General features: G+C 39.2%; 1 protein-coding gene across 1 annotated transcript in view; it reads left to right on the forward strand.

Moving 5' to 3' along the window:
- JARID2 (jumonji and AT-rich interaction domain containing 2) overlaps positions 1-12,975 on the forward strand; it is a 77,815-nt gene that overhangs the window by 25,916 nt on the left and 38,924 nt on the right. Inside the window, exon 2 of the mRNA XM_053466847.1 lies at positions 12,256-12,391. Coding sequence (XP_053322822.1) covers positions 12,256-12,391 — 136 coding nt within the window. The remainder of the gene's footprint in view (positions 1-12,255; positions 12,392-12,975) is intronic.

Genomic DNA, 12,975 nt, shown 5'->3' on the forward strand with positions numbered 1-12,975 from the left:
AAACTTGTTGAAAGGGGTTAAATTGGCAATCAGAACTCTATTTAGGGTCTTCAGCATGTACAATTTATGTACCTTAATAACCAAAGCAAATGAACTATTTTATGGCGCTGCTTTACAGTGAAGGCCAGAAATCATTTTGTGGAACGTGGGTTGGCCTTTACATGTTTCTCTGGACTTTAAGCCATGGTGTTTTTCTCCTGCCTGCATGTGGTGTATTGGGTGTATAAGATGGCAGCCCCTGTACGATATTATTGAACCATGAGCCTGTTCATTAGGTCGGTTGGGAACATCAGAGTTTGCCCCCCATTTTCACTATAGAGCTTGGTGCACAGCCTCTGCAATATTTATTTGCTGTGGTTTGCAACTAAGCTCCTGGATATTGACCTATAGCCTGGCTTTCAGCACAAAAGGTGTGAGAGAATCGTGCTTGAAGTAGGTCCTTTTGGGGTGCTGCGCTTGGTCAAGCCTAGGGCAATGCGCCGCATAAGTACACCACCACTCCTGGGTTTATGTGATTGGTAACCCCCCCCCCCCCCGGAGGATCATGTTCGACCAACCTCCTTGACAGGATCATGTTCTAAAATGTATCACTTGCTACTAAAATTGCTAAATGGATAAGCAGGCTATTATTGTCTTGGGAGTATCCGTTTGCATAGTCACAAAATCAGTTACATTAGTCTGATGTTTACATCAATTTAAGCTGTTTTAAGACTTCCTTCTGGATTATTTGGAAAGATGTAACCAAAGTAAAATAAGTTGACTTTCCTGCGTCGTGGTCCTTTTTATGAAGTCTTTTTTTGGTAGGCTTATGTATGCTAAACAATACACCAACTGCAGGTGGTAAAATGTACATTTATTGAGAAATTATTTGGAATAAGGTGTATACTTTCAAATGTGTTTAAAAAAGCATTTTGTTTACTCTTTCTTTAAGTCAATTTCCTTTTCATTCTGCTGGCCATGTAAATACGAGTATTTTTAATATGCTTTCTATGGTCAAAGTGACTGTTGGAGCAGAGAAGGTAATAGGGTCCTTTTTTTTTTCCTTCTGTAACAGTGTTTGTGTTGTAATAGCGCTAAAAAATCAGCTGTGCTCTATAAATAAGAGGTGATGTTAGTAAAAAATAATCTGTTCCACAGCACTACATCTTAACCACGGTGAAGGGTGACTTCAGAAAGTTGAAGTTCTGTTTTGCGACTCCTAAAGGGTCATAATAGGTGATTTAGAAGAGTCTCTTCGTAAATGTTTCTATTGTTCTCTGTGTACATTTTAAAGGCCTTCTTATGCATTAAGACAGATGCTCTTCAAAATGTGTCTGTTTGGGATAAGAGGAAAATCAAATGAACTCTCCGTAGCACATGTAGCTATGTGGAAGAGGGTGGTGATGGGGGAGCATCAGTATATTCAGATGTCCTGCTGTGGGCTTGAGCTGGAAACCAAACACTCTAAAGGTGTTACTTTCTTATAATAGGGTGTCTGAGAGATGAATTGCAGAAGGCAGTGTCAAACTCCCAGCTTTGGTAAAGGACTGCAGACTCGCCAGATTTTCATGAAAATACTTAATCAACTGCTCACTGCTGCACAATATTAATTTACTATGCGTTGGAGAAATCTTAAATCTGTTGCTGGAATATGGCCATTGCAGATTAGATTGGACAAACGTGTTAGTTTGACCGGTTGTTTTTGCTCTGTCTAGCTCAGGGAGCTGGAAGTGAAACTCTTCTGAGCGTCTTACTAAAAACAAGCATGTAACTTATTGGCATGTAAAATTCACAAACTTACCAAAACTGCAGTGTTGCAGGCAGCCTCTGAGGTGTGTCGAGTAAACATTTTGTGATACAAATTTTTACGTGACCTGACTTGGCAGAAACAAAGCACACGCATTTTCTATTCCCAGACTGAATATTTTAGCTCTCTGCTTCTCTTGTACTTTATGAAACAACCTCCTCTGTTGCTCAGACAGCTGATTACCATTGAACGTTGTGATAATGGCATTCTCCCTGTATCGATCAGGCTCGGTCACTGGCATGCTAGCCTTCTAAATGGGACCCGGTTATGGATGGTGGAAGAACCAAACCGCTTCACATAAAAACATTATGCGGATGGGCATTTTTTTTTTGCTAATAAAATGTTTCATCATTCTCTCACTTGTGTTTTCCTGTTACACCCCTGCAGAACACAAACTATTATATATATATTAATTGACAAATAAACCACACCATTAAATACTAAGCCAAGCTGACTGTTTGAAATGTCAAGTACTACTGGATGAAAATCAAAATATATTCAAAATAAAAAGCCAATTTCACATGATATTGGCATGAATGAAAAATCCCACATCTGTTTATTTTCCACAGTTTACTTTATGGAGAGAAGTATGAAACAGTGAGATTTATTATTTCATTATTATTTTTAGATTTTGTTCTTTAAACAGATCTTAGATGCATGGCGTATTCTCTTGTTTTGTGTTTTTTTTTGTTTTTGTTTTTGTTTTTTTTTGAATGTGGCCACTACAGAGAGCCAGCACTAACCACCATCAGGCAGAAAAGCAGGGCTTTGTACTCTCTGCATCAACAGTTTGGCTCTGGGATGGCTGTCAGCAATCTCCCAAAGGCCCATGCTGAGTTGCTGCTATTTAATATGATCATGTGATACTACAGTCAGGGTCATTAAATCATGAGTCCCCGGTTTTGTTATTAGCAGTTGTGTCTCCGGGTATTGTTTGGTGTTGCAAGATGCCGTTCCTAATTAGCTGGCTGATTAAGTCATGGCTTGTTAAGCAGATTAAAATTCTTTCAAACTTTCTCTTGTTCTGTTTTTTTTTTTCTCCTTTCTTCCTATATTTTGTGTGGCTGCACCTGTATACATGACAACATGAAAGGCTTCCCTTCAAACTGGGCAGCCTGTGATGGGCTTGTGGTTGCATACACAAAGAGCTACGGTCCCATAATCCCTAAGCAGAGTTCTCAATGTGCCCCAGCTTCCCTTTCAGTGCCACTTTAGTCTGTAATTACAACAGATGCACCAGCCCGTCCTTCAAACACACTTTCTCAGTTCTCTGCTTTCAGTACCAACTCCACATGTTCATTACATGACTCAGACTATAAAAAAAATAAAAGCATTAGTATCGAATGACGTGCATACAAATAATTGTATATATACTGAGTATATTATTTGTTTTATATAGCGCCATCATATTCTGTAGCTCTGTACAATGGGTAGACAGGGCATAACAAGCAGTATATAACATAACAATTTGACTTACAGAAACAGTTGATAAGGGTCCTGCTCAAACAAGCTTACAATATATAAAATATATATATAGTAAAATTTGCACCAAACTCCAAGTTCTACGCAAGGTTTGGGGTAAAAAAAAAAAAAAGTAAGGTTTATGTTCATGGCATTAAATATATTGGCATAAGTAAGCCAAAACATGAGACACTTCAGAATAGGGATGCGCCATAGGGTGGGCTGTTGAACAGATTTCCATTCTTGGTTGAGTTGTTATGAAACCCTTTTTTTTTTAGGGTAAATCAAAATCTTTATTTTTGAATTTTCAGTACATAACAAAAACAAAAAGGGGGGGTACAGAAGGAAAAGGGGGGACATGAGGCAAAAACTGAAAGAGAGCATCGCGGTGGGAGACCTGAAGAAACACATCACATCATATGAAAGACATTGTGCATGATAACAGCTCACATAGGTACAGTGAAGAGTTGCACGTCAAGGGGCAATGAAATACGTGCAATAAAACATAACTGTTGGAACCACAGGATACAGCAAAACCCACTGTGCGAGCACAAAGGAGGCTATGGAAGAAGCCCTCATGGGAACGCCACCCAAGGGGAGGAAAATGACAAGGACGGGTAAGAGAAGAGAGGGGAAGGCATGAAGGCTAAAAGGAAAGAGGGGAAAGACGAAAAGGGGGGTATCAAAGTGAGAGACCCAAGGGGACACAAAACAAGATAGCAGGCGAGGGACAAGGCGCAGAACAGCCGCGCACCCACGTGCACAACAGGCCATAGGGCACGAGACAAGAAGTCATAGACAGCGGAACATAGGAGAATGGCTAGTAGTACGCCATAGAGGTGCTGCGTGATAAGGTAGGAACCCAGGGAAAGAGAGAAAAAAAAAAAAAATAAAAAAAAAAAAAATAAGGGGGGGGAAAGACAAGGGACCCTTTTTTTTTATGTTTATCCTTAATAAAAAAAAAATACTATTTATTCCTTCCTCTGATGGTTCCATCACATAAAAACAAAAATGCTTAAGGTGTACGGTGGAGTATCTCCTCATAGTTTAACTCCCCATACCTATTTTATGCCTTGCAGAGGAGGTATTCCATAAGGCACCTCTCCTTCCCAGAAGTGCACATGCGTGATTACTCTCCTCCAGCCCCCTCCAATGCTCTGTTCTTGTCAAAAATTATGAATGGGGCAAAGGTTTACGTGATAGACTGGATAGACGAGATTTATTCCTGTTTGGGCTTTCAACAGTATTATGACAATGTTTTAGTTACAGAAGCGTTAAAAGCAGAGTGGGTGGAAGAGCACCTTTTAATAAACCTGTTTTGGCTGCCTATGTGGATATGTATGGTATTAAATTGTAGTAAACATTTCTTAATCTATTTTAAATACACAGTAAGGTTTTTGCAAACAGACATGCAGAAACATTGACTTGGCTGCATTGGGAAAGTAACTTGGGTGTGCCCTTACCCTAAGCAACATAGACTTAATGAAACCAGATATGGCATTGATGACAAAAGTGGAGTATACAATGTCTTTAAATATTGTATTTCATAGATTCTATGCGTTTGACAAATTTGTGCAGTTTAAAAAAAATAAAATAAAAAAAATCTCACTGTACTGATACAATGAAGACCCCCACCAGTTGACATTATCCTGGTTATATATAATGTGTGTGTGTGTGTATAAAATGCATAGTACCAATAAATTTAATATGTAAGTTGAAACACCATCTTTAATTGAAACTGCTGTGTAGGAACAGCCAAACTCACTAACAAGGGGAGTTAGCTGAAGACGGTTTAATGTCAAAAGTCATACACCATGTCAAGACTGTAGACGCAATGGTCAACCAAGGAAACTTGGTGCAACAGATGGACGACACGTCATGCTTACTTTCCTTCACAATCGAAAGATGTCCAGCAGTTCAACCAGCTCTGCGTTGGTCAGAAGTGGCCTTCATGGGAGACTAGCAGCCAAAAAAAAACATACCTCTGATATGGAAACAAGGCCAAGCAACACAGCTATTAAAGAAAACACAGGGTCTTGGGTGCAGAAAAATGGCACCAGGTGATCTGGACTGATAAGTCAAAATTTGAAATACCGTATTTGCTCCATTATAAGACAAGGTTTATTTCCGAGCCAATGCTCTGAAAAATAACCATCGTCTTATATTCAAGGTTGTCTTCTAATCAGACCTCAAATAGAGGTCTCACTACAAGACTAAGATCCAGATCCCCTGCAGCGCGAGAGAGGACCTGGATCTTCCTCTCTGGCAGCCGGTGGAGGTCTGTGTGATGCCCAGAGACAACCTCCGCTGCTGCCGGGGCTTCTATGATGGAGCGTCGCCGTCACATGACCTTCCGGTGCTCATTCATAGAAGTGCCATCGCGCACACCTTCACCGGCTGCCACCACTACACACCAAGGAATCTGAAGCACTGAAAAGTCGAGGGGAGGCTAAGAGTGGCATATGGGGGGGTGGATTTCTGGAGGCAGAGTGGCATATAGGGGGTTAAAAGGAATATCAGGGAGGCAGAGTGGCATATAGGGGGTTAAAAGGAATATTTGGGAGGCAGAATGGCATATAGGGGTATAAGGCATATATGTGGTAGAGTGACATATAGGGGGAATAAGGTATATCTGGGGTGCAGAGTGGCAGATAGTGGGTATAAGGCATATCTGGGGCAGAGTGGCAAATAGGGGGTATAAGGCATTTTTGGTAAAGTGGCATATAGGCGGTATAAGGCATTTCTGGGGGCAGAGTGGCATATAGGGGGTATAAGGCTTTTGTGGAGGGCAGGATGGCAAATAAAAGGAAATAAAAACAAAAAATGCACTTTTTTCATAGTGCATAGTTTTTATTAAATATGAAAAAATAGCTTACATGTGAATTAATATTTCCTAGTAAAACTTTTTTTCCTATAGGGTCATCTTATATTCAGGCTTTTTTTCCTAAATTAATATTCAGATTTTTAGGGGTCGTCTTATAATCGAGCAAACACGCTATTTGGCTGTAGCAGAAAGCCGTTTGTTTTCCAGAGGGTGAAGAATTTATGCTGTTTTTAAGATAAAGGGTGGTCACACAAATATTGTTTTTCTTCTGTTCGCTCACTTTGCTCACTCACTTTGCATTTTGTTAGCTGATACAAAATATGAACGTATGAAAGCATTCTTACATTTTTTTCACATCTGCTTGCACAGTGCTGTGTATAAATATGTGTGTATTAGAACAAGAACGGGCTGCTGTAAACGGGCAGGGATATTGCATTTTAGGAGTACCTTGAAATACACCTGGTTATTTTGTTTTTTTCCATTTTGGGTTCAGATTTTATATTATAGATTCACTCAGGGGCTTGATGTTTTAGAGAGCAATATGAACATTAATGCATAGTATTAAGTAGAAACATACTGTACACTTTGGAGTTCTTTCCATCTTTTGTTGGGGAAGCAAAATGCTGTTCAGCCTGAAAAGAGAAATTTAGCACAGTCCAGAATAATTATGAAAGATTTCAAAAGAAACAAATGAGCTAAACACCAATGCCAATGTTCCTTAACCCCTTCAATCCCAGGGGTTTTCGGTACCTCAAGTCCCAGAGCAATTTTGCCATTTTTGCGGTATGTAGGTTTAGCGATTATTCTCTTTTCCTGTGAATAGTGTACCCATGTAAACTATATATTCTTTTTCCAAGGAGAGATGGACCTTTCTTTTGATACCATAGTTGGATGATTAGCTGAAAATTTAGAATGAGAAATTTAGTAAATAATAGCGATGTCACAATGACATCACTTAGCTCACATTATTATTTTTTTTATTTATATTATTTTAATGATTTTTTTAATATTTTTTAAATGACTAACCTTTTTTTTCTGTTCCAGGACGGGAGGGTGGGTCAGAGACATGGTTTCTCACTCCCCTCCCCGCGATCCCCCTGCACCGATCACACTGTGATCTCTATGCAGGTCCTCACAGACGTCAGCAGTGACGCAACCCGGAAGGGAATGCCCGATCAAACCCAGTTTGAAATGTAACAGCTTTCCGGGTTTCATGCCGGAAGCTGTTACATCAGATCGGACAGCAGAAAGCCGGCTTCTACTGTCAGTGGGGAGCCCAGGCTGTCAAACACATCCCTGACGCTGCAAGAAGGGCTGGACGTACCGGTACGTCCATAGGGGTTTCTTAAGAAGCGTTTTTGGATGCCCCGGTACGTCCATAGGGGATTGAAGGGGTTAATATGGTCCAACGTCACTATGACTATAATTGTAAGTGTGTTATGTGATCGGTGTGAGAGAGTCCATTGTTATATGAGAGTGATGTGTGATAGGCATGAAGAGAGTCATGAGTGATTTGTGATTGGTGTGAGGACATGGTGGATTTGAGGTAGTAAGTTAAATGTGAATGTATGTTGGTGTGTGTAGGAGAAACCTCAGGACCCCAACAGTATGTCTTGCAGGGGACCCGGCATTTTTGTTGCATGTTGAAAATTATAACAAAATCTATTTTAAATGTCCTTAAAGGAAATGTCTACCCTACCTGTCAATGTGTTCCTCTCTTCTAGGAGCTCAGAATACTTAGAGGGCGAGTGTTCTACAGCCCTATAAGTAACATCATTGTGTATGCAAACAGCAGAAAATTCCTCACCAGATTACGTAAACTGATGCCAATAGGTCATAGTTTATTGTACAGCCCGTCCGTGATACACTATATGGACAAAAGTATTGGGACACCTGACCATTACACCAACAGGGACGTTTATGACATTGCATTCTAAATACACAGACATAAATATGTAGTTGGTCCTCCTCCCTTTGCAGCTATAACAGCTTCCTCTCTTTTTTTTTTTTTTTTTGGAGTGCTTCTGTGGGAATTTCTTCCCATTCATTCAGTAGAGCATTTGTGAGGTCAGTCACTGATGTTGGACAAGAAGGCCTGGCTTGCAATCTCCGTTCCAGTTAATCCCAAAATTGTTCGATGGGGTTGAGGTCAGGGCTCTGCTGGCCAGTCAAGTTCTTGCACGCCAAACTCGACCGACCATTTCTTTATGCGTTTTGCTTTGTGCACTGGGGGAAAGTCAAGCTGGAATAGAAAAGGGCGTTTTCCCAAATTGTTCCCACAAAGTTGGAAACATTGTCCGAAATGTCTTGGTATGCTGAAGCATTAAGATTTCCTTTCCCTGGAAATAAGGGGCCTAGTCCAACCCCTGAAAAACATCCCTAGATACCCCCCCCCAAAAAAAAAACTTTACAGTTGTGTCCCAGTACCTTTGTCCATATAGTGTAATATAATGAGTATGCACACCGAAAGTGTAAAGTGGTCATCCCACCATTACTCGTGAACATCTACCACTCAGAAAACCATAGTATCTATTTTAAGTGTGTGTGTGTGTGTGTGTGTGTGTGTGTGTATATATATATATATGTATATATATATGTATATATATATATATTTATAATTTTATATATAAGGTTTTGTCATGCACACATATGCATATCTGCTTGCACTTTAGGTATGTTGTATAACACCTGAATAGTGGAAATGTAATACGTTCCTTGAATTTTATATATATATATATATATATATATATATATATATATATACGGTAATTTTAATACAGATTTTCCTGTCCAGCTGTTACGCATGCTTTGCTCTGTGTAGAGGCTTGAGTGTCATATTCACATTCACATGCACAGCAGGAGTAAGGAGAGACTGCTGACTGTTTATTAAAGGGTTGCTGATTTGAATATCCAAGAACTTGCAAATAATTGTGCTGTGACTCACACACAAATGAGCCTTCGGTGTCAAGTCTGTTTCTCGGTTTCTGTTATGCAACCCTCTCTCCTGTTACCGAGCAATTTATAATTCAAAGCACTTTTGTCTATACGCTGTGACGTGGCCTCGATTTACCTTCCTTTGGAGCTATAGCATTTTGTGCTGAGACGTTTCTTATCATGATGTTTTAGGGAGACACCGAAAATTTCACTTACAAACATCATCATGGGGGGGGTCTGGTGATTTTTTTACCTACAAATGCCATCCAGATGCGTCCGTTATTCTTGTTATTCAGCAAGTTACATGTAATGTCATTTGTACACATTGTATTTGTAATATCTATTAGTTACATTTAACATAAAAACATGTGTAATTGGTAAATCACAGGTACTAAAAAAACTGGTATGAGAGTAAGTATCAAAAGCACTCTAAACACCATCCACAAACATTACATTCCTTATTCATGGGCAAACTCTATATGTACACTTTTTTTTATATATATTTTTAATACGAACCAAATCTGTTGGTTGAATCTAGACATTGTGTTAGAGAAGATGATACAGTGCCCTGTTTAGGAAGCTTGAGCCTTAGCCCAGCTGTAATGCAACATGTCATGACTTCAGGGGTTAACGGACTAAAATAAAACAGATTCGCTAATTTTAAAGAGTCTGTTGTGACCGTTATGTTAGGGGAACTGTGGCGGAGGCTTGCTTTTATTCATTTTCACCATTGTGAAGGCAGTTTTGAAGAGGTTTTATACCGGTGCATACACTCCAACTCCTGTGGCCAGCCTCAGTAAAATGCTTCCTTGTGTGATTAATTAGAGGATTTTAGAAAATTGCTGTCCAACCAGTCAGACAAGCGCAACTCCTATAACAACATATTAGTCAGGGAAATCCTAAAATACCCGTATCACTTTTTCAGATGACAGTTCCCCTATGTATTTCCTGTTGCCATTTTTTTTTTATTTACTTATATTATTGAAATAACGTATCAGTACTGAATGGCTTGTTTCCTAAGCACATCTTAAATTCCAAAAGTATGATATATTTTCACTTTATATGGCGGTACTAAGGTGAGCTGCCTAACACTGCCAAACACGTAAAATCAGGTAATTGTGATTTAGAATCCCTTTTTTATTTAACGTGACTCTACTATCTGGTAATGCTAGCACTTGCTCTATTTTATTTTTGTTTGTTAAATTAGTGCACAGATCAGGGAGTCATTCATGGCCAAATACAAGGTTCATCAAGTATACTCCTACCCAGCTTGCTCAGGAAAATTTGACAGTATCTTAATGTGGCACTTTTATAATTGACATATATTAAGGGTTAGTAGTAAACCTGTTAATTCTGGGATCCAAATTGATAACATTTTGTCACAAAGCATATTTACAACCAAGTCCTTTTACACAACAATTCAATCCATATGCTTTATTTTCCCCTGCAGTAGGTTCAATTTACTCAAAACTAACCTTTACTGGATCCAGTTATTTTAGATTACTGGTATTTTAGATATATGATGACTTTGCAAATGGCGTGTTCTCAACCCAGTATCATCTTAAGGCTGACTAATGATGTCACCACACATATGGCTGCACAGACTACTGTCTGACGAGCTGACCTGGCAGACATCCAACATATTTTTAGGACAGCTCAGCTGGTGGTCAGAGCTCGGGGAGTGTCGCTGTTGTACTGGGCCAAAACTATTGCTACAGGCTTAATCCAATTTCAACTCGGCTATTGCTCACCAATCTCACCTGGTAAAAAAAAAGACCTATAAGTATGTGTTTCTAGTCCCAGATCAGGAATCTAATGCTAACATGTATTAGATGGTGCCCCTTTCCTATAACACATGCAGCCTTTTTTTGTTTGCCCCTGGATGAATAGTCTATTCATAGCGTAGAAATTCACATGATCTGTGAAGGATTTAGGACCAATATTGGGGTTCTCAAGCACTTTTGAAATTCCACGCACTGCACTTTGGGCCTTGTTTACAGGCAGATCAGTGCCTTTACAAAATATTCCTAATTCCGCAGACATGTTGTCAAACTTTATGGTGCAGCCATATTTTGAGGTTTTTTCCCCCTTGAATAATTTATATATATGTTCTTTTTTATATCATTAGCCAGTGATTCCTTAATATGTGACCCTACATATTAAATGGCTGGGAAGTAGTGCTTTGAGCAGTGTAGACGTAGTGTAGCTGCATGAAATAGTAAGAAACTTACATGTTCTTCTGAAAGCTCTTGTGAGGAAGGCCCTATGGTGATACTTTTTTAATATAATGGCTAACCCATGACATTGTACAACCCTTTGTGGTGTGTCTGCACTTTATGAATAAATAATACTATTGGTATGCTGTAAGTTGTGTAAATATGTAAAACCAATTACTACTGATAACATTGCTAACGCCATGTTGAAACCTTTAGTGTTGTTGCAAAAGCGTATTCTCAGAATAGCGTCTCTGTGTCCTTGGCAGCGGTTTTATGGAAGTCAATAAGGGCTCACCATGCGGGAAGATTTTCCCAGGACTCCGTGAATACTAATTGGATTATTTCCAATTTCCTAATTGCGAATATATTTTTTCTGATTTAATTTAGCTGTTTGTGATAACTGTACAGTCAGGAGGTGCTTGACAAGTGAAGATATAACGTTTGGAACGCTGCCACTGCGGTGCGAGCGGGCTAGCTCATGGGGTTAACTGACTACAAGAATCGGTTGCATATAACTTTTATTCACAATGTAGCTGTATATGTGCATATGCTGAATTCTTTCATGCTACAGTATAACATTTCTTGCAAATAGGATTGTGTAGCTAAAATATGTATTCCTGTTTAACTCTAAGCGGTCCCTAGGACTAGAACATGAGTCAAGCGGTGCCTTAAAAAAGTTGGTGCAGCTATGGGTATTATAAAATCATAAATTAGAAAAATATTAGTTCTAAAAAGTGTTACAACTGTCTCTTTTTATCCAAATGTTTTTTGAGCCCATGCAAGTATGACATTAAACAGCATGGTTGTTTTGATCTAGTTAGCTGATCACTTTGCACCTGTAAGCAATGGTCTTCCTTTTAGTGATTTGAGTTACCGTGAGGAGCTCTCCTCTACATTAGTTCATGTCTAGAGGCTTTGTTTAATGTTCACTGATTAGAAAGCAAAAGTATTGGTCTGAAACCGTATTTGATGGTAGATAAGAACAATTCGGACTATGTAGTCTGATCCCATCTTTTCCTTTTATCCTCCACTAGGATGACAGCGATGGTATTCCCTGGTCAGAAGAAAGGGTGGTGCGAAAGGTGCTTTACCTATCTCTCAAAGAGTTCAAGACTGCGCAAAAGAGACAAAGTGATGACTGCATTAACGGCAGCTTCAAAACTCCAAATGGTGAGTGCTCAATAACGTACATTTTTCTCCTATTAAAAGTTTAAAACACTAATTTCTTCATCCAAGGACTTGATTATTTTCACATTTTTGTGTCCAAAACTGTCCATGAAGTGTGTGTAATATGGAACAATGAATATTTTGGACACCTCGTCAGAAATTTTAGATCCACATTTACGCTTCTTCACACTTAACCTCATAAAAAAAAAATCTGATTGTTTCTAATATGCAGATGAAACCCCGGGGAGTTCCCTAGTATGCAGGTAATCGGTTGAGCCAGTATGAAGGAAGGCTTTGCCTACTATTGGGGGGATAAATGTCATTATAAACATACCATCCAGAATGCACTTGCATCTTTTATGTATTTTATAAACTCAGGTGCTTTGCATTCTGTAAAGGAGCAGTGTGTGTGCGTGCGTATGCAGGCATGCATGAATGTTTATCTACAGCAGAAAACACACACACACACATATATTTATATATGGATATGTGTGTGTGTGTGTTTTCTGCTGTAGATAAAAGCCATAAAGGCCGGTAATTTACTTTTTTGTGTTTCCATGCTCACAGTGGCTTTTAGTTTACTTATT

This window comes from Spea bombifrons, chromosome 5, assembly GCF_027358695.1.
Source record: "Spea bombifrons isolate aSpeBom1 chromosome 5, aSpeBom1.2.pri, whole genome shotgun sequence".
Lineage (NCBI taxonomy): Eukaryota > Metazoa > Chordata > Amphibia > Anura > Pelobatidae > Spea > Spea bombifrons.